The sequence below is a fragment of the Dysidea avara genome, chromosome 3 (genome assembly GCF_963678975.1).
Source record: "Dysidea avara chromosome 3, odDysAvar1.4, whole genome shotgun sequence".
Taxonomy (NCBI): Eukaryota; Metazoa; Porifera; class Demospongiae; order Dictyoceratida; family Dysideidae; genus Dysidea; species Dysidea avara.
Genome location: NC_089274.1, coordinates 45,725,974 through 45,748,323, shown reverse-complemented (window position 1 = coordinate 45,748,323; position 22,350 = coordinate 45,725,974). Strand labels below are relative to the sequence as shown.

General features: G+C 40.6%; 1 protein-coding gene across 1 annotated transcript in view; it reads left to right on the top strand.

Moving 5' to 3' along the window:
- LOC136248556 (adhesion G protein-coupled receptor L4-like) overlaps positions 1 to 22,350 on the top strand; it is a 215,115-nt gene that overhangs the window by 115,654 nt on the left and 77,111 nt on the right. Inside the window, exons 10-12 of the mRNA XM_066040325.1 lie at positions 2,656 to 2,763; positions 15,166 to 15,451; positions 15,667 to 15,742. Coding sequence (XP_065896397.1) covers positions 2,656 to 2,763; positions 15,166 to 15,451; positions 15,667 to 15,742 — 470 coding nt within the window. The remainder of the gene's footprint in view (positions 1 to 2,655; positions 2,764 to 15,165; positions 15,452 to 15,666; positions 15,743 to 22,350) is intronic.

The following is a 22,350-nucleotide window of genomic DNA, read 5'->3' as shown; positions in this document are numbered from 1 at the left end:
ATGCAGATTGCTTTGATTGTGGGTACACAATTAAACACAGGAAGTCCAAATACCAGCTGAAGAGCTCATAATGAAGCTTAAGTGCACTATAAAGTACTTACTATACTAGCCATGAATAAACTAAAGCAGTGAATTTGTTTTACAGTGCTATAGTGGCCTAGCCAATTAGACACCATGCCCAGTCACTACGCATGTGTGACATCGTGCCAGGTGTCAAAACAGCAATATAAAGACGATTCAAGTGCACCAAAGTACTTACTTTTACTCAGCGGCGGAGCAAGTAGTTGATATGAGGGGGGGCTGGGCTGACCCAGACTTATTATTTCTATAGTTTCGTAAGGTGAGACCACAAAAAAAAAGGTCACAACCAACTGACAAGAGCATTCCACCCCACCAGCTACCATTTCTAGCTAATAAAAATCCTTACATAGCTCGCTACACACTGACTACTTTATTAGAATGACTGCTCTATTAGAGTATCTTGATCTTTATCACGGTTTTCAGCCCCACTCCAAGAAAGATGATTTTGGTGTGATATCATTCTGAGGGGGGCTTCAGCCCCCCCCCTTTCCACTGCCTATACTTTTACTAGCCAATAATAAACTAAAGTAGTGAATATTATTAACACCAATAGCCAAATCAATTAATCCCTACGCCCAGTGTCTGGACATCACCACGTGACTATTGAATGCAACATGATCAATATAAACTAACCTGTGACCTTCTTCATTCAGTAAAGCAACGGACTATCTTCTTCCCCAAGTCCATGATCTATGCTTTGGCTCACTTTACGAAAACTAAAACCCATTATCGATCCTGTGAAGTTTCGTTATATTAAAGCAGATGAGATCATACAGTTTCATCAAAGAAATTGAATGATTTCTGAGAATGCTTGGAATGCATCAATGAGAATAGGAGGTAGTATATACAAGTTATATCACTCCTAGGAGGGATATTTTATAGTTATAACATGCTTACGAGAGCTATGACTAAAATATATGCACAATTCACGAGAGCATGCAGCGCTTGAGTGAGAGTGCATATATTTAGTCATATCCCAAGTAATCATGTTATAACTGTTATATTCTACACCCTAGTAGATGAAAAAAATTATAGATAGTAAGTTATAGTGAAACAGTACCTCCTGAAGATGAAAATCAATAGAAATTCTTGATGTATCAGACATTTTACACGTTTAGCGATGCCACGCCCACATATAGTCGCGATTAGTGAGTTATCCACAAAGGAGACAAGAGTTCATTGAAACTTGTTCCAGTTCCTGAGGTGAATAATTGTTGGTTGATTTAGGTGCTTGTTATTAGAGACTTGTTTACTGTTTAGATAAGAATTTCACGGGATGTGTGAAGTTACACCATATATGGTAAGAGTAGCCACAAATCGTGTTATATCAGTTATATACCACAGTTTGCCGTGGTATATCAGTTATATACCACAGCGCGGTGCTTTTGATCTCAACCACAGGTGTGGTATATAACTTGTATATACTACTTCCATTTCTCATTAATGTATTCCTGAGCACTGATAGCAGTGCTATTATACCACTTATACACCTTCTCTTCCCTTTGAAGTGAGGTGTGAAAGTGGTATATATAATTTTCTTTGATGAAACTGTATGATCTCTTCTGCTTTAATATAGCGACACTTCACAGGATTGATAGTGGGTTTTAGTTTTTGTAAAGTGAGCCAAAGTATAGATCATGGACTTGGGAAAGAAGATAGTCCGTTGTTTTACTGAATGAAGAAGGTCACAGGTTAGGTTATATTGATCATGTTGCATTCAATAGTCACGTGGCGATGTCCAGACACTGGGCGTAGCGCTCAATTGATTTGGCCAGTAGTGTTAATAGTATTCACTACTTTAGGTTATTCATGGCTAGTAAAAGTAAGTACTTTGGTGCACTTGAATCATCTTTATAACACCTAGCGCGATATCACACACGCGTAGTGACTGGGTGTGGTGTCTAATTGGCTGGGCCACTATAGCGCTGTAAACATATTCGCTGCTTTAGTTTATTCATGGCTAGTATAGTAAGTACTTTATAGTGCACTTAAGCTTCATTATGAGCTCTTCAGCTGGTATTTGGGCTTCCTGTGTTTAATTGCATACCCGCAATCAAAGCAATCTGCATGCTCGTGACAATACACTTACGTTCAGCCTCTCAGCAGCACCTTGTCATTGCTCTTATGACGTTATCCACAATCGAAATTCACATGGTCCCATATAAATACACTCACAAAACATTCCTGCAGTTTCCATACACACTTGCAGGTGAGTCACCCAAGTGGAATATATTAGTTGTAACATGGGCACTTGTGATTTACCTGAAATATGCACTTGCACTCGGGCTGCTCCCTCGTGCTCGTGCGTATATTTTAGGCAAATTACTCGTGCCCATGTTACAACTACTACATAAATACTCTAAACACTACACAAATAATGATTTACCAGTTACACAAGTACATGCAAATAGAAGGTTCAAAGATTTACCTTTTGCAGATCCAATCACATATTTGAATTTAGTTCTTGGTCAGTATTTTACATAGTAAACTGTAATCATTGCTATTTACGTATATTACTAAGTAAAACAATTTCATATTTTACAGTATATGTTTCTTGTGTGTACGTATGTATAGTTGAAGTGTGTGAAGCAGAAAATGATACAGTATGGAATATAGCTTGGCCAGATACTCCAGTAGGAAGTAGTGCTTTACAAAAGTGCCCTGGATTATCTGAGTCAATTGGTGAGGAAGTGGTAGGCCACATAGTTTGCAATGCCATAAATATTTACCGTATTTCCTTGTATAAATGCCCAGGATTTTATTTCTTTCCCAGAAGTTTTGACCCGGCCTATAAATGAATAGGGCCTTTATTTGAGACTGGTTGTTTATTTTGGATTGGTCCAACAGATTCCCAGCGTTTAATCGAATTCAGGTGGTGGTAGGACGGGATTACTGTAATGGTAAGCATAGAGTGATACAGTATGTTGACTATAAAGAAGTGTAAGGCAAGGCTTAATGATTAGAAAATAGTTGTATCATACATATAAGCATGCACTAGGACTCGTCCAGACTATATACTCACATGATTACTTATAGTACCTTCAACCCTTAGAAGGCTCTAAATTCAAGTGTGAAGAAGCAGCAGCAACAAAGGAAACAATTAAAGCCACTACAGTAGACTGAAGTAATAGCCCAGACCTCTATTTGATACCAGGCATTTATTTTCCAAAGGTGTTGGAAACAAGACAGGCATTTCCATTTAATCAAATGTGGCTTTTATATGAGGAAATACAGTAAACCAGGTACATATACAGTGATGTCACTACAGGCAATATTCTTTATTGGTATGACTATGGACAACGGTTACGGGTCCAGTACTGATGATTTGGCCTCAACACAATTGAGCATTGTTCCTCAACAATTATGCCACAAATATAGTTGGTGTCATACCTGGGTAACTGTGGCAACTGTGGCAGTAATACTCCATTAAATTAGCTACAGATATACGTACTGTTGTGGTTTGGTAATACTTTTGTAATCCAATGTTAAAAAGAAATGTACAAGATAGTTCACAGATAACAGAGTAAGGCTTTCAAATGTAGTGACTTGAATTATAATTTTGTAATTTTTTTGCTGGTTAATGAAGATATTAATATTGTTCCTAGCTTTAATCCTCTTCTACTACAGTGCATGGACACTGGGAAGTCTCCGGAAGATCATACTATTGTCAAATTTACCACAAAACTAAAATTACACATATATCAATTTTCAATACAGAAAATGGTTTTTTAAAATACAATTTTTCATAACACCTTTCACATTGGAGCTTTCCACTTAACACAAACAGAATACCATCATTTAACCTTCAGCTTTCTTTTCTTCAATACACTTCCACTGGTAAATGCTTGCTTAATGCACCAAAGTCTGGTGATTGGGAATAACTCCCATACAATGTACATTTCATACTGATGGTTGCACACAACTTGATTATCACAACAATTCCAAATCACACATGGGGAAACCCCCATTTTCACAATTAGCATTATTTAGAGCATTCTATGAGCTGCAAATTGGTGTGGAATTTAATCCAGTTGTGCCAAAATTTGCCATGCTTTGGTGAGTCAAGCACTTGTATTAATATGTCCATACATTTCAATGCAAATAAGAAATACCATCTTTACAAAGTGCTGCTTGTTTGGTAGTACCATACTACTGCCATGCTACTGGGTTTTAGCGGTCTGAGGTGTGTAGTAATGCATTTTATATCATGTTGGAAGACAATTGCTACTAGTAACTCATGGTCAAAATTTTGTATGCAAATGTTGCTTCATTTCACAAAATACGTACAATAGTTTTGATATGTGATAGCATCCAGTCAAGTGATTGAGTGGTAGTTTGGTAGGTGTACAGGAGGTTTGAGTTGCAGGGTAGCCTATTGATCAGGAGAATATGGTAAACTGCCTTCCCACCAGGAAAAGAACAAAAATTAAATGCTTCAGTGCAAAATGAGTTATTTTGGGGATATATGTTTTTCATTTATACCAAAATAGCTTAGAGGACCACAGAAAGCAGTTCAACACAGGTGAACTGGATTTCCACCCAAACTCTATGTTCTGTTTATGGTAAAATGCAATTCATCACATTGGTGTTGTCCTAGAGTGATACATCTCTTTTTGTGAACCAAATTTTTGGTGAGAAGCATGGACATAAGTTTACATGGAATGGGGTCTGTTAATTTGAGTCTCACTACAAGCCCTGTAAGAGGTGTTGTAGATACCTAAATATTTGCATGCATACTTAAATGTGGACCACTTATATATCAACTATTGTGATATCAAATGTAGCCAACCAGACAGGCTGTACAGCTAATTTTGCACTAGTATTACAAATTTCTATAAGTAACTTCAGTATGGTGGTACTGTATAGTAGGGATCCCCAAAGACAATGGTGTCTCCCTAAATGCTGACATCAAAACTCAGGTTATAATTATCTAAACCAAAACAACTAAGCTGTGGAAAAAATGGTATGGCACCAAAAAAGACAGGGTCAAAAAATGTGAAATCAAAGATGTTGACCAAGAAATGGCCGCAATGATGTTAATGCCAATCAATTTTAATGATGAATGTGATCATTAAAAATGAATGGCATTAACATCATTGCAGCCATTTTTTGGCCACCACCTTTTACTTTTTTCACTCTGGATTTTTTTGGGCTACACTATTTTTCACAGCTTAGCTGTTTCAGTTTAGATATCATTTCTGTTTTTATAACTGCATACACCATCTCTGGCCAGCTTTGAAGCTTCCTTTTTACTTGTCTTTTCTTGCTCTACAGGAAGAAATTAAGAATTTGTTATGTGCATTTAACTATGTGTGTATTTTTAAACAGTTTTTGTTGTATATCTTGTTTTGCAAGATCCTACAGGGTGAATTTGAACTCTTTACAGGGTGACTTGATTGTGGCTGAACTCTCTGCATAGTGACTTGATTGTAGCTGGGGCGACTCATTCATAGCTGAAGGGTGATGTGTTTGTGGCTAAACTCTCTACATGGTGACTTGTTTCTAGCCTGTGAAATATGCTTTTAAGCCTACCTATTATTCTTCTAACTTATTTGTATCTCAACTCTCTATAGGGTGACATGCAACTTACTGAATGTTGGATCACTGCACTATTAGAGTATCTCAATTGATCATTTATTACACATAAAAATTAATGACTTTTTACCCACCGTACACTGATTTTCAACAAGCAGTTTGCCTAGTAGGCACGGCAACTAAATGTTTTTATTAACAGAACCTGATTACATGACTGTTACATACTTTGGTTTTTGTGTTGGTCTTAGTCTCGATTCTTTCAAACCACAAAAGGCACTCCTACAATGGTTAATGTACGGTAGGTTGTAAAAAAGTATACGTTTCATAATTGTAATTATGCATGTTTGTACTGTAATTACATTTTGGGTGCAATCTGTAATTATGGTCATAATTACCAATAGAGCATAATTCGTAATTATGCTTTTGTAATCATGCTACTACAGTGTAATTACAATTATCTTTTTTTGCAGCCTACTGTAACTACAGACCAATTTTAAACTGTTTCTCAAAACAGTTTACCCTGTAGGCGTGACAGATGTTTATCGTGTTTTACACGAAAAATTGGTAGGGTCTGCAATCCAAAAATCAGCAAGGGATGTTTGTTGCCGTATCACATTGCTTGAAACTGGAGGCATGATTGTTGCCTTCACAGAAATATGTCTTAACCCTTAAACCCGCAGCTGTTTTATAAAACGCAAGCACTGAAAACACATAATCCAGTAAACTGGATCGCATGCATGGCTTGTAAAACTAAACTCTATAACACAAAAACTGTTACAGCTATCTAAAAACGACAAACACCATCTTACTCACCATTAAATTTTGGTTTAAATGGTCCCATACTTCGTTGCGTCCATCCAACCCAGAGATACTTGCTTCACTTTGAAAGAGTAAAAGAACTATCCTTCCATCTTCCTTCTTCACATAAAAGGCCATAACTCGGCCATACTTCATCGTATCGACTTTTGCTTGGGTAAGTTATAATAACCGGAACCGGAATCAGGAATGGAACGGAATGGTTACCCTGATAACTCCACTATCAAGCACACTAGTTGTATGAAGGTAAGTTTTTGGTGAGTTCAAGACGAGCTAGGGTTGGCCCGGCTTCACCGGGATGCTCGCTTCACTTGCTCCAACCCTAGCTCGCCTCAAACTCACCAAAAACTTACCTTTATACAGGTGAAAGACATCATTATGCTTAAAAGGCAAACCTCAGGTCAGCGTTAGGGTTAGGGTCAGTTCAGCTTTGGTTTCTTCACTTGGTTTAGTCATTCTATTCCGTTCCATTCTTGATTCCGGTTCCGGTTATTATAACTTGCCTTTTGCTTGGTGTCATGTTACTCCTCACGTGATGGCGATTCAGTTGATATATAGATATCATGTGATAAAATCACTGTCGGGTGAGCGCAGTGATGATACAAACGTAGAAAGACTGAAAATGATTCAGCACATCGTAGTGGGTGAGTTCCTTGTTTGTATGTTGAAAGTTTATATACTGGCAGATAGCTTACTCTTTGCCAATTAATAAAATTTGTTTTTCGAAGCAATCAGATAACGCTTCATGAGATATGCTTGTTTGTAACCTCCTATGTAGATAGGAAAAAGTATTGTACACTTTCAATTCGTTTTTTATCAAATCCAGTTTTTCTGGATTATGCAGGTTTAAGGGTTAAGGGGATGCAAATTTAAATTTTGTGCTCACACAAAAGACTAGATGAAACTTGCTACTTAGCCTGTTACATGTATATAGAGTTACTGTATTTTAGTTGAAATGTACATACAACAATAAGCAAATGATTGTCTGGATTCCTGGCATATGACTACTTTCTTTACAAACTCAAGGAATGTAACATGAAATTTCAAATTCAAGCTACCCTACCAGCCAAGACAAGAAAAGTTCTCATAGTGATGTGATAAGGTTGGATGCATAGTCTGTCTATCCTGTTAGTCTGGTAAGGATCTAAGACTTCTCACCATCTGGGTTACAAAAACCAAAAATTTAAAGCTTTATTTTACAAGATTCTCTCAATGACTCTAAAGGCCTTTCCAGCACTTCTGATGCCACACTGATACACACAGTGTATTTGTTTAGAATGATAATAAACATTATTTTGGCAGTAGTGGCCAATGGTAGTGGAGCAGGCCAAAGAGTGAGGGGGCCAGGCCAGCTATAAGCTGAAGACCAAAACAAGGTAACTACCTGCTGACAATAGCTGCCTTCAACCAACTATGTAGCAAACAGATTGCAATTCTCGTTTGCTACACTGTTTCTCTGAACCCTTTGACTGGTCTATTAGCAAGAGTTCATAATATAGTGGGAGAGAGTATCTAACTGAAATACTTCCGTGGAACACACTGTGTTAAGTTGCACCTCAGTCTGTTGAAGGAATAAAGACTTGACCTTATCAGCACCAATTAACGCTAATCAACAGTTCTCTATCACCAGTGAAGGTATTGATTTAATCAAAGAGAAACGTAACACAGTGTGTTTGTACAGGTTATATTGACAGTAGGACACTCTCCCCCACTACTATGAACTCTTGCTATTAGAGTATGTAGAGTTGACTGTTCTATTAGCGTATCTCAATCTTTTCTTACAAACATTGTTCCATAAAAGTTGGGGGCCATGTCCCCTGTCTCCACTGCCTATGGTAATGGCAGTTGTAGTTTCTGTAATTTCATATGATGCAGTATATGAGTAGCTTGCCAGGAGCTCCACTCAACTCAATTCCAGATTTTGTGCCTTTTTCGGTATATTTTGCAGCTTGATGTTGTTGTAGGGCAATCTAGTAAAGATTTGAACTGCTGTGAAGCATGAGAAGTGAAAACAATTTGGTAGTGTAGAGCTTTGAATGACACATGGAGGTTATGAATGAAATACTAATTAACAACCACTGGTACCAAACATCCAGCTGCAACTTTTGCCATCATTCTAATCAAGAATAATTTGATGGCTACTGTGGTTGCAAGAGCACTGGAAATAGGCAGAAAGCAAGATATGATTTCTTAATGCCTCAGAAAATGTTGATGCTCATGCAAGAAGTCTCAAATCCTTACCAGACTAATGGCATAAAACAGACTCTTCATTCAACCTTATCACATCACTATGAGGAAGAGTTGTCTTTGCTAGTAGGGCAGCTTGAATTCAAAAAATTGTGTTTCATTTCCTGAGGAATCCAAGCAATCATTTACTTATTGCTGTATGCACTTTTTAACTACAACTCTAGATAAGATTTTGTAAATGGCTCAGGGCACGAAGTGCCTGCATGCTATTTATAATCCACACAAAAACAGCCAAGCTGTGAAAAAATGGTGCGGCCTTAAAAAGCCTGGGTGAAAAAAGTTGTGAAATCAAAGGTGGCGGCCAAGAAATGGCTGCAATGATGTTAATGCTAATAAATTTTAACAATGCACACAGCCATTATTAAAATTTTTAGCATTAACATCATTGCAGCCATTTCTTGGATAATTACATGAGGAAGGTAAAGTGAATTATCAACATGTAGTTGGCATAATTACAAGGATATGACAGCCATTTTGAAGAGTTACGAGAATGAATATGCAAAAATGTGTTGTGCCTATAAAAGTAGTACGCGGTCCCATTCCATTGGCTCTTTGTAGATACTTGCTCAATCATTGTGCTCTCTGCTATTGCATGGTGTACAAAAAAAATTATTATAGTAGTACAACATCTTTGAGAAGTTATTACATCTGCTGTACAGACCTAAAAATCATTACATAATATTCTTTCTGCCTGAAAGAAAAGAAACAACAAATCATTAATAATATGCACTAAAAGGAGGGGGTGGGACATGTTGATAATTCACTTCACCTTCCTCATGTAATTATAAATAACATGCAGGCACTTCATGCCCTGAGCCATTTACAAATAACACTTTGGAAGGCTCAGTTTCATATCAACATATATTGTTTGAAGATGACTTTGATGAAAGAACTGCAGTACCAAAAGCAGTTGCATCATCCTTCTTAAGTTCTCTGCAGTAAAACCTTTGAAATGTGCCCTCTGAGAACCAATCTGCCGCATCTAGAATATCTTTTGGTTGTAACTCCCACCCCTGCAGTAGTAGAGCATGATGCTCCTCTTACGGAGTGTTCCTTAAATATCAAGATGTCTATGCCAGCTTCTACCATGAGACTCTTGAGCCACCTAGCGATTGTGCTACTAGGTACTGGAGTATGTTGTCCTATCCAAGATAGGAAAAGCCGAGATCTTGAATCACGTGATAGGTCAGCTCTAAACCTTCTGTTCTGTCCACATATGCCCTCAGTGTTGCTACAGGACATATGGTAGTGTCCTCTGCAAAACTTAGGGAAAAAGTCCACCAAAGGCTTTGACGACCTACTCTGTTCAGCTAGATGAATTGGTCAGAAGACCACTCCATTTGACTTAAAGGTTCTCATCTGTAAATTTAAGTTGGACAGGTCAGCTGAGCGTGATAATCTAGTCAGGGCAAGCAGTATCACTGTCTTCAATGTAAGGGTTAGGTCTTTGTTAGTACCTAGACCTTTGATATGATGGATTACCACTCCAACATCCCAGAAGGAATTATATCGTGGTTGTGGTGGTCTGGAGTTAAAGGCACCTTGAAGGAGCCTTGACACAGTACGATGGCTTCCTACACTGACTCCATCTACGTACTCAAGAGTAGGTGATATTGCTGAATGATAAACATTCAGTAATTGATATTAATAGCCTTCAGAATGTAACTTGGCTAAGAAATTCACAACATCCTCTACAGGTCCTGTAAGGGGATCTCAACCCATTTGCTGACACCAGCTATCCCATTTAGAGAATGAGGAACCGTAGTTGGAATTAATTTTGTCTCTCCATAATGCTAGCATGAGGCCTGAACCCTGCAAAGAATTCCTCGTGATGCATAGGATTGCCTGAGATAGGCCAGGCGATCAATTGGGGCACTATATGTTGTATCAGAAATGCCTGCCCCATTGGCATCAGTACTAGGTCTGATTGGTGAGGAATCCTCTGAGGGCAGTCCTCCTGGAGTTCCAGTACTAGTGGGAACCACGATTGGGTTTTCCAAAGAGGTGTTATTAGTACACTTCTCGCTACTTGTCTCTTCACCTTGGTGAGACAGCGATGTATTAGACACCACAGGAGATTGGCGAACCCTCAAACTGTTGCCCAATTCTGCATAAAGGCATCCGTCGCCTCCACTTCTGGGTCGGGTCTCCAACAGTAAAAACGAGGGAGTTGCTTCGTTAGCCATGATGCAAACAAATCCACTTCCAGTGGACCCATCACTTCCTTATCTGTTGGAACACTGATGACTTCAGCATCCAATCGCAGCAATCTCTCACTGTCCTGGATTCCTCGTAGGCCTGTGAGTTCAGTTGGCCAGGAAGTGTTCTGCTTGTTTCTCTCCGTGCACCAGGACCAAATTGTTATTGCTAATTTGCACAGCGCCTTGGACACTGTGCCTCCTTTCTGATTTATGTAGCTCACTGCTGTCACATTGTCCATACACAGTAAGACTGTGGTGTTCTGCCAGGTCTTCCCAAATGCTTTGATTGCCAGGAAGGAGGCTAACAACTCCAGATAGTTGATGTGGTGAGCAGTTTCTTTCAGAGACCATATGCCCCCTGTGTGGGACTGACCATTCAGGACTGCTCCCCAACCCTGGTTGGATGCATCTGAATGCACAGTTATTGATGGGTCTGGTGGATGAATTGGTGCTCCCAATGGAGCCGTTGTGAGGGTCTCCCACCATTCCAGATCCTCTCTGCTGGAGGGATTCAGCTGGAGTATATGTTGTATTTGTCTGATATTTCCTCCTGATTGTGGTTCAGGAGAAGGACAGAGTTCATTTGCACCTGGAGAGCTTGGTAGTGCAATGGGGCTAGTGGGATAACCCTCAATGTAGCCGTTGCTTTTTCCACAAACCATGCTATTTCCCTCACCGAGACTGAAGACTGTTGTAGCATACTCTGAGCATCCTGTTGGATCTTGCGGAGTTTCTCAGTGGGGACTGATAGTCTCATTGTCATTGAGCACAATTGAAATCCCAGAAATTCCAACTCCTTGGTTGGGGTCAGTATGGACTTCTTCTGGTTTACCAGACTCTCAAACAATTGACAAGTCAGTTGGATAATTTGCTCTAGATGAGCCCTTTCTTGGTGCATTATCAGTATGTCGTCCAGGTATATAATCAGACAGCAACCGATCTGCCTCAAGAAACCCACTACTGGCTTCAGCAATTTGGTGAACACTCTGGGTGTTGCTGAAAGGCCAAAGGGTAAGCATTGGATTTTGTAAGTCTCTCCCATTTGAAGGTAAGTAGGTGTTGATAGTCTAGGTGAATAGGAATCTGGAGGTAGGCATCTTTCAAATCCATCTTTACCATCCAGTCCTGTGGTTGCAAAAGGTCTGGGAGCAGGTGAAAACCTTCCATCTTGAAGTGTTCTGTCTTCACAAACTGATTGAGACCCTTTAGGTTTACTACTGGTCTCTGCTCCCCATCCTTTTTTTCCACTAGGAATATTTGGGACACAAAATTCTGGGTTGTAAGTTGTGCCTCTACAATTGCCCCTTTGCCAAGAAGTTCCAGCACTTCCATGGTTACCTGGGTCTTGCTCTCTAATGAGCAGTGTATTTGCTGGGGGACCCTGGTCTGGTGGGGGGTTGCTGTAAGTTCCAGTTGGTAACCAGCCACAGTTTGAAGTACCCACTGATCTTGAGTTAGCACTTCCCAATTTGGCAGGAAGAATGCTACTTGCCCAGCCAACTTTGGGCACCCTATTGACAGGTTCGTGGTGTTGATAAAAACCTGCATGTGATGTGTCTGTGTGTTTATCACATGAGTACATGAAACAACTTTTAATAAATTTTGTCATACACAAGAAGTTGCAGTCTTTGTGCTGCTTGTCATTACTAGTCATTTGTTTGGCTGCCCTTTCTTGGCTTTGTTGCCAAAGGCTTGCCATCCTCTTCTCGCTCCTGTCTGGCCGCTGTTGAACTGGCTGCCACCCCCACGGCCTAGGTTTTTCTGGGAGTGGCTTTTCTGAAAACCCTAATGTCCTCCCTTATCTGATGGAACAGATTTCCTTAGTGCCTCTGAGGCTTCTAGGCGTTCTTTGGCCAGAACTCCAAAATTCTCTCCAAAGAGGAATGGTGCTGAGTCTTTGAAATCAATTCCTGAGAGCAACTGTTTCAATTTGGGATTAAGTTCAATTTGTGATTAAGTTCAATTTGTGATTAAGTTGGGTCATCAGGGCTTGCCTACAGGCAGTAGACTGGTGGAGGTTGGCATTTCCCATCAACTGTAAGGCTGTCTGAATACCGCCAATCACCTCTTTGGGATGTTCCAGCTCTTCTGCCTTCTCACCAACAGGTTGACTGCATCCAATCAGAACTGCTGAAGTCTGCTTGCCGCTCTATCCGCTGTTCTAGCAGCTGGAGAGACATTCACAAACACCACCGGATCTATCTTGGCACATCGGATCCACTGAGAGTTAGGTGTACCCTGTGCCTTCACCTTAGCCTTCGTTGTCTTGTTCTCCAATTTACTCCCGAAAGCTGCTTTCAAAAAGGTTGCTGCTTTTTCAGATAGCGTAACTAGGTCAGTGTCCTCAGGGTCATCCATATCCTCGTCAGTATCTTCTCCATCCTCTGTCTTGTATTTCTTGTTGGGAGGGGGGCTATCGCTGGCAACTGTACCGCTGTATTGCAAGCCAGACGATATAGACAGGTCTATCCCAGCTTGTGTGGGCCCATGTTGCTTCAGCATCATTAATTCGTCCTGTGTAGACTTGACGCTCTGAGTGAGATCCGCGAAAGCCTTTGCCAACTCTTCGTTACTCGCCATCTAATCGATGTAATCACTGTCACAGCCAAATAAAAAGTCAATGGAATGGGACCGCATGCTCCGTTTATAGGCACAACGCATTTTTGCACATTTAGTCTCATGACTCTTCAAAATGGCTGTTATACTCTTGTAATTATGCCAATTACATGTTGATATGAAACTGAGCCTTCTGAAGTGTAACTGGCTAAGTAGCAAACTTCATCCGATCCTTCATGTGGAGTACAATATTTTTAAAATGAATTGTAAGATGCTAACGGCAATATTTCTGTAAAGACAAAAATCATACCTCCAGTTTCATGGTGGATCTAGCAGTGAAGTACTACAATAAACATCCTACAATGGTAGGGGGATTGATTTGTAAACACTGATTTTTTTGGACCATGGCCTATATAATTGATCATAACTCTGTGAATCATGATTTGATTTCCACTAAAATAAGTGCTGAGATTCATTTTAATAACTCCTTCAGTGTGCCAAATTTCAGTATGCATCTGTGTTTCATGGCAGATTTTACAGGGTGTGTGAAGAAAATAGAAGAAAAGTGAAGAAAAAACTTGAACCATTCATATCTCAGAAATGGCTCAGCATTGAAGCCCGGTCACTACTGCTGAACCAGATGACCTGCTGACCCAGATTTGACCTGGATGTGACCCAGTTTTATTAAAAGTGAGACGTGCACCAAGAGCTACGTTTTGAGTGCTGACTAGCGCGTTATGCACAAAGGTGTCTATACTTAATGATGTTAATCAGTGGGCATGATTCCATGTAAGCTTGCAAAAGAACAAGATACGTTTCCTGCAAGTAGGTGTGGCTTTGCGCATACCTAACATACCATAATTTTGAAAAGTATGCCCAATATAAAGTAGATGTGGCTCACAAAGGAAGCTGGCCTTGACCATATCTCATACAACAATCGATTAGTGGGCGTGGCTCCACATAAGCTAGCAGGCAGCTATGAGCATGATTTCATGCATACCAGTAGACTTTAATATCACCGATAGATAGGTGTGGCTGCATGTATAGTTGCAGACAGTCATCCGATAAGTTAGCGTGGCTCACAAAAGAAACTGGGTTGCATCAGGACTTGACTATGATGCGTTTATATACTTCCGTACCATCCAACTAATTATTTTGCTTCACACATGATCCAATCCGTGTCAGACCTGGATAATTTATAAAGCCGGTCTGACCCGGATGACCCGGACAAAATGTGACCCAGATGACCCAGGTGACCCAACCCGTTTTCAATGCTGAAAATGGCTGGGGCAATTTTTTCACAACAAAATTTGTTCCAATCAGCTAAGGGATCATGTAGCTACACTGTATTATGTGTGGAAAATGCATGATCTTCCTTCCTGTTAATATACCCACAGTGGGGCCACATGAGACACTACCATATGTCTTGATTTTATGTCATGAAGAATACTTTTATTCAAAGAGAGTCTTAGTGCATTAGGCTGGCTGCCTGCCTGGTCGCCTGTCCACTATCCTGCCTGCTAGCCCATCTGCTCAACCACCAGCCATCCTGCCCACCCACCTGCCTGCCTGACCTAAGTCAAAAGGCTATATAACGTGAAATGTGTGTGTGTTTTGTAGCTCCCGTATACACAGTGAAACAGAAATACTTATTGTGTAACTCCTAAAAATTAAAATTTTAACAATGACTACTATGAATTTAAAGATTGCTTTGTACTTCTATTTGCAGGATTAGCATCAAGAGAATGTTTGGAAGGTTCTGTGTGGAGTGATTACATCAATACTAGCAACTGCCACAGTGTTGAACTAGTAATGTTGAATGATCGAGTTGGTCAGCTAGAGGATATCTTAATGAGTACTACCAGTTCTGACACAATGGACCTCACTGTGTCTTTTGACATTGTTGAAGTACAGCACGTTAGTGAGGAGTTAACAGTATTGACTAATACATCAGAGAGACGTCTTGTACCAAATGACATCAACATTACCAATGATGCCCTTAGTACATTGATAAGGTGGGTATCAAGTTCAACAAGACATCATAATGTGTGAGGGAGAAATGTCCTACTGCCAGTGTTGCCTGTACAAACACACTGAGTGTCAAGATCACTTTTTAAAATTTTAATAAATGCACCAGGGAATAATAAAATAGTGCTAACTACCTAAGTTGTTACTTATGTAATAATATAACTCAGAGTGTCTTTTAGTTCAGTATATCAATTTTACACAGCATCACATCTATTACAAGTAGTAGTAGTGAGAATGCAGAAAATGATACTGTTGAAGATCTTGAGCCAGTGATACAGGTAAACAATCATACATACAAATGTAACAATTGTTGCTGTTACCAATAACTCACAACTCAACTGACTGACAAAAGCATGTGACCTACTTTTACATGTGCATGTGTGGCTATTTACAAAAGAGGTGTTGATCATCATACAATACTAATAGTATTTATATATCTATTACATCACTACATAGTTACATCATTACATCACTCCCCTCTTAAATAAGGTGGCTCACTACAGATCAATCTAGTGTTGCACATAATCAGAATACCGCTGAGGTGGGTGCCTGTCTCTACTAGGATTCCGTCTGGCCTGAGGTTCACTGGGTTGTTCTGTGTTACTTGACTCTGGTACAAGCTGATCAACATCATCTAGATAGTCAACTAGTTCGATATCATTTTGATCTTCTGGTTGGACATCTGTAGGAGCTGGAGGAGTTGGTACAGTCACTAATGGGTCAGAAGTTTCTAGACGAATTTGCTTTGAGCACGGCTTCAAGCGATTGAAGTGAACAACCTGCCTCTCTCTTCGTTTCTGTAAATGCTGAATCCTGTAGGTAGCATCTGTGATTTTCTTAACAATACTGTATGGACCCTTCCATGGGCAATGTAACTTCCGACTACTTCCTCTTGGAACTAATGGTGAATGAAGCCAGACCCAGTCTCCAGCATTGTAAGGCTTGCCATGTATCTTCTCATCATATAATATTTTTTGGTGCATGTGATGCTTTGATGTACTTTCACGTACCAATTCAAATGCTTCTGTCATTTTCTTTTTAAGGGATGCTGCATACTGACCCACTCCCTGACCTTCATTCTCAGGTGTACTTGTTCCATAAATGATGTCTATAGGTAGTCTAGCTTAGCGACCAAACATGAGGTAGAAAGGGGTAAAGCCTGTCGATGACTGTACACTAGTATTGTAGGCCATGCATACCTTTCTAAGTTGCTGTTCCCAGTCAAAGGGATGGTTCTCGGTAGAAGTTGCTAGCATACTTAGAAGTGTGCGGTTAAAGCGTTCAACAAGCCCATCACATTGGGGATGGTAGGGTGTAGTCCTGGTTTTCTTAATTTGTAGAATCTTACAAATTTCAGCCATCAAAGTGGACTCAAACTGGCGTCCCTGGTCGGAATGTAGTTGTTCAGGGGGTGAGAACCTCAGGAACACCTCATCCACTAACTTCTCTGCCACAGTTGAGGCTTCTTGGTTAGGTATAGCTAGGACTTCCATCCATCTAGTATAGTAATCCCCTACTACCATCACATATGAATTTCCCTTCTCACTCTCTGGGAGAGGCCCCAGCAAGTCCACAGCCATGACCTGAGTTGGGTAGCCTGCTGTTATGGTCTGCATGGGAGCTCTACTACTGGTTGGTGGAGATTTCCGCTTAACACATGCCACACATGTTTGACACCAATCTCTGACATCGTTATAATGTCCAGGCCAGTAGAACCTCTCCTTGAGTTTACTCAGAGTTTTTTCCTGACCCAAGTGTCCACCTGTTACTCCCTCATGTAGGCTTTTAAGTATGTCAGAACGAAACTTTTGTGGAACAACCAACTGCTTCCAGCTAAGATCTCCTCTTGGTTGAGCATATAATCGCCACAATATACCTTCTTGTACTATAAGTTGGTCCCATTGTTGGAGAAGGCGGCGATACTCCAAACTCTCACCATTAGATTCATTCATTAATGGCCGTTGGTTCTGCTGTTTAGCTTGCAATAGTCTGCTAATGTTGTAATCTTCAGTTTGGGCCTGTGAAAGTTCCGCAGTAGTGTATCCAAGTGCTGCCATGGACACTGCATTGATGGTACAATTGTGTACATCAAGGCACTCTTTGCCACAATGTCTTACTGGCTGTCGGGACAAGGCATCTGCATTTCCATGAGTTCTACCAGGGCAATGAACTATTGTGAACTGGAACTCTTGTAGCTTTTCCAGCCACCTTGCTAATTGGCCTTCAGGTTGCTTAAAATTTTGTAGCCAAGTCAAAGCACTGTGGTCAGTACGGATAGTGAACATTGCGCCAATGAGGTATTGTCTGAAATGTTGAAGGAACGTTACCACTGCTAATAGCTCTTTTCTTGTCACACAGTAGTTACGTTCCTGTTTGGTTAATAGCCTGCTGGCATATGCAATTACACATTCCCTTCCATCATCTTGCAATTGGGAAAGCACAGCACCAATACCTGTATCACTAGCATCGGTGTCAATTATGAAAGGTTTGGACCAGTCAGGAAGGGCTAGAATTGGAGCTGAAGTTAACTTCTTTTTCAAAGCGTTAAAGGCTGCTTCACTCTCTTTGGTCCATTTGAACTGAGTTCCTTTCTCTGTTAATCTGTGGAGGGGTGTAGCTAGGGAGGCAAAGTCCTTGATGAAGCGTCGATAGTAGTTTGCCAACCCTAGAAACTGTTGTACTTCCTTGGGAGACTGTGGTGTAGGCCATTGGTTGACTCTCCTTGTCTTCTCTGCATCTGGGGAAATTCCTTGAGCTGATACTACATGACCCAAGTAAGTAACTTTCTGTTGGAGCAGTTGACACTTGCGAGGTTGCAATTTGAGTCCAGCTTTTCGAAGGCGCTCAAATACTGCCTGTAAATTGCAAAGGTGCTCTTCAAATGACTTCCCTACCACAATAATGTCATCTATGTACACTAGACAGGTCTTCCAATGTAGTCCAGCTAACACTGAGTCCATAAGTCTTTGAAAGGTGGCTGGGGCATTGCAGAGCCCAAAGGGCATAACATTGAACTCAAATAGCCCTTTGGACGTGCAGAATGCAGTTTTTTCCCGATGTTCTGGTTTCACCTCCACCTGCCAGTAGCCACTCCTAAGGTCCAGTGTGGAAAACAACTTAGCCCCGGCAAGAGTGTCTAGTGTCTCATCAATCTTAGGAATGGGATATGCATCCTTTCGAGTAACACTATTGACTTTGCGATAATTGACACAAAATCTTGTTGACCCATCTTTCTTCTGTACTAACACAATGGGCGATGCCCAAGGACTGGTTGATGGAGTAATCACATGCTTTTTCAACATGTCTTGCAATAATTTCTTCACTTCGTCTTTTGCTGGCAAAGATAGTCTGCGAACTTGTTGTCTAATGGGAGTAGCAGTGCCAGTGTCTATGCTATGTTGTAGTACACTAGTGCATCCTACATCTTGCTCATCATTTGCAATTACATCACTGTAAAGCTCTAGCAATGCCACAAGTTGTTCCTTTTCTTCATCTTTAAGGTTCTCTGGTATCAGACTTTCTGGAATGTTTGGTGATGCAAGCTTACTTGGTTCTGATATAGCACTCTCTGACACAATACTGATAGCAGACTCATCTAAGGTATCTGCATGTGCTACAGTAGACCCCTTATAAACTTTCACTGGGATGAGGTTTGTATTAATGACTCGTATTGGTATAAGGCCATGTTTTGGCTGTACTAGTGCCCTTGCCACTCGTACTGGGACTGATGAATCTGTTGTCTCTACAACCCATGTGTGATCATTATCTTCAGTGGACAGTCTGGCCATAACCTCAACCTCAGAAGTGGCAGGGATGTTACATGTTTCCACTATACTAACTTTAGCACAGCTTAGCAGCTGACTTACAGAGTGAGGTTGAAGCTGTATTTTTGTTTGATCTTTCAGTGATAGTTCCCCCTTGAATAAATCCAACACACATTTGTTTTCTTCTAGAAAATCCATACCCAGAATAGCCTCTGCAGTGATTTTATCAGCAATTACAAAGTTGTGACATATGGTAAGGTTTCCTACTGAGATTTTCACTGAAGCAGTTCCACGAAGTTGGAGAGGGATTCCACCTACCCCTACCAAGCTATTAGCTGTCTGTAATTTTTTCTTATAGTTACTTGGTACCACCTTATCCCACACGTCTCCCCTAAGTAGTGATACCCCAGCTCCAGTGTCTACCAAAAATGACACTGGGCTACCAAACACCTTCCCCAACACGAAATAACTTGAAACATTATTAACATTTACACCTTGCATGTCTGGAACATATAGTCCTCCATAGGTCCAAGTTCCTCCAGCTGTAGGTCCTCGTTGGTTGACATTTGTAGCACATCCCCTGGCATAGTGTCCAGGCTGGTTACATTTCCTGCAGATAATAGGGGCATTGGGGTTCCGTGGTGATCCTCTTCCACGCCTAGGGGGCTGGTATCTACGCTGAGATGCATCTAGTTCCAATTTCTCTACTTTCTCAGCCAGTTTCTGCATAGTCCCAACCAGGTCTCGTTGCACTGCTTGGATGCTCTCAACCAATGGTTTCTCATCAGTCAGTACGTGGGAAACACTGCTGGAATTCCGTCGAGTATTCGGTTTCGTAAGGTAGGACTCCAGTTCTATAGTTGAGCTCACTGCTTCATTTATTGTTTTGGGCCTGCGTTGTTTCACACCAAAGGCCACTTCTGCTGGTTCTAGCTGATCCAGATATCGTGACAGAGCAAACTGTTCTTTAGCCTTGTATTCAAGGGTAGGGAAAGCTTTGTCCACTAATCGTAACAGCTCATCTCCGAAATCACCCCAACTCTCTGCGTTGCTCTTTCTACGACTTTCAAATTCTGCCTTGAATACTTCTTGCTTACTAGTAGGCTCAAATCGCTTGGTGAGCGCCGACTTCAGTGCCACATAGGACTGGTGCGCTTCAGTTGGAAGTCGTATGAATGCCACGTGAGCTTTTTTGGTCAGCCGTACTCCAAGCCACAGCTTCTTCTCTTCTTCAGTCCACTTATTAATAGCAGCAATCCCTTGGAAATGACTGATCCGCTCACTGAAGTCATTTCCACCACTAAACTTCTCTGGCAATACCACGGGACGCGAAACACCGGCACTGGCACTAGCCCGTTCGTCGTCCTGACTCATTTCTGGTTCCCACGGCGGCGTATATCTCTTATCTAGGAAAAGACAAAACAACAACTGACATGAAGAGTATAACACTCGACCTTTCCAGGTACCGTTATCAAGCTATTCCACGGTACCACAGATTTTGCGAGGGAGGTTAAGTTAGCTAGGTCGAGTCGGTCGTGTCTCGTCACGGCAATCCTGCCGACTATGCCACTGTAACAATTGTTGCTGTTACCAATAACTCACAACTCAACTGACTGACAAAAGCATGTGACCTACTTTTACATGTGCTTGTGTGGCTATTTACAAAAGAGGTGTTGATCATCATACAATACTAATAGTATTTATATATCTATTACATCACTACATAGTTACATCATTACACAAAAATGGGTTCACAGTACAACAAGTGTATACATACTGATATTAGGATCACTGTGGTAATAGTGATCTAATTTGCTGACAGTTGTAGCTATAGAATTGTTTTGATATACCTATATGTGACTGGCTGAGCAAAAACTGGTCATTTTCACACATTCATTTTAATTCTTCTCTGTTAACAAAGGAGTGGACTGCCGAAGTTTCAACCTTTTGTGATGAATAGTCTTGGAGTTATAGTGCTAGACAGTTGGAACAGGAATAAATTCAATTTAAACAGACATACAGGGCAGAGGTGCTTTAATCAATCATTGCGCATGACTGACAAACTATGAAGACAGGTTTTGGCTCAGTCTGTTCACCATGAACTAGCAAATCAACCAAACTACTGTATAGTGTTGTCCCTGTACGTTTTCATGCAGACAACAAAGAAGGCTATTCCAACAATGAAATGACAATGGTAATCTTTATTTCTACTGCATCGTAAATAACTGCCTATAACCCATGTTCTTTATGCTGTGCAAACGCAAAGCAAAGAATTTCTTACTCCCCATGAATGGGCGAATCTGATGGTGTATAGGTTTTATTGATTTGGGCTTTTTTCAGTGCACACCAAAGAGATTAAAACATGCATAAATTTTTAGTGTACTGTAGCAAGCATATTTTTACCCAGTTGCAAAATAGAATATAGTAAAAATGGCTGGATTTTGCTCAGTGGTCACATTGTGTAGCTCTGTGAAGGTCAGGGCTGGCTAAAGACAACAATTTTTATGCCATGAATAATCCAGTAGAGTAGTGATAAATACGTATGCCACAATGATATTATTTTGTAAGATTTCAACCCATAAAGCACTCCTCATAGGAAGTTGTTTTCTTTGGGCTAGTACATAGCTACCATTCCCATCTATTTTGAAGTCTACACAGCAGGTACTCCACCAGATACTGTATGTTGACTTGCGTTGGACATACAATGTATTGTAACTGTATAATCTCAGGAAGGAATACTATTTTTAATTTTGTTTAATATTACTCCTAGCTTTTTCCCTCCTCTGCCACATGTGTCTGGACACAGGGTATAGTCTGGGGGATGCTAGTACCCAGTCAATGATTGGGTGGTGGTTTGTAGGTGTACAGGAGGTTCCAACTGCAAAGGGCCTATTGAATCAGGGGTAAACTGCCTACCCAGCAGGAAAAACTTCATCTTCCTTAAATTTTTGCCACCTTAAATTTTACCACCAAATTTGATCACACGAATGGGAATATGCGTGGATTATAGCACACATTATAAGGGTTAAACTTGCAACAACTTTGAATACCATGAATAGTATCATACGTATTTGGTGAAAATTTCATACGTATGTGTGTGTATGTATGGGGTTATGTATGTA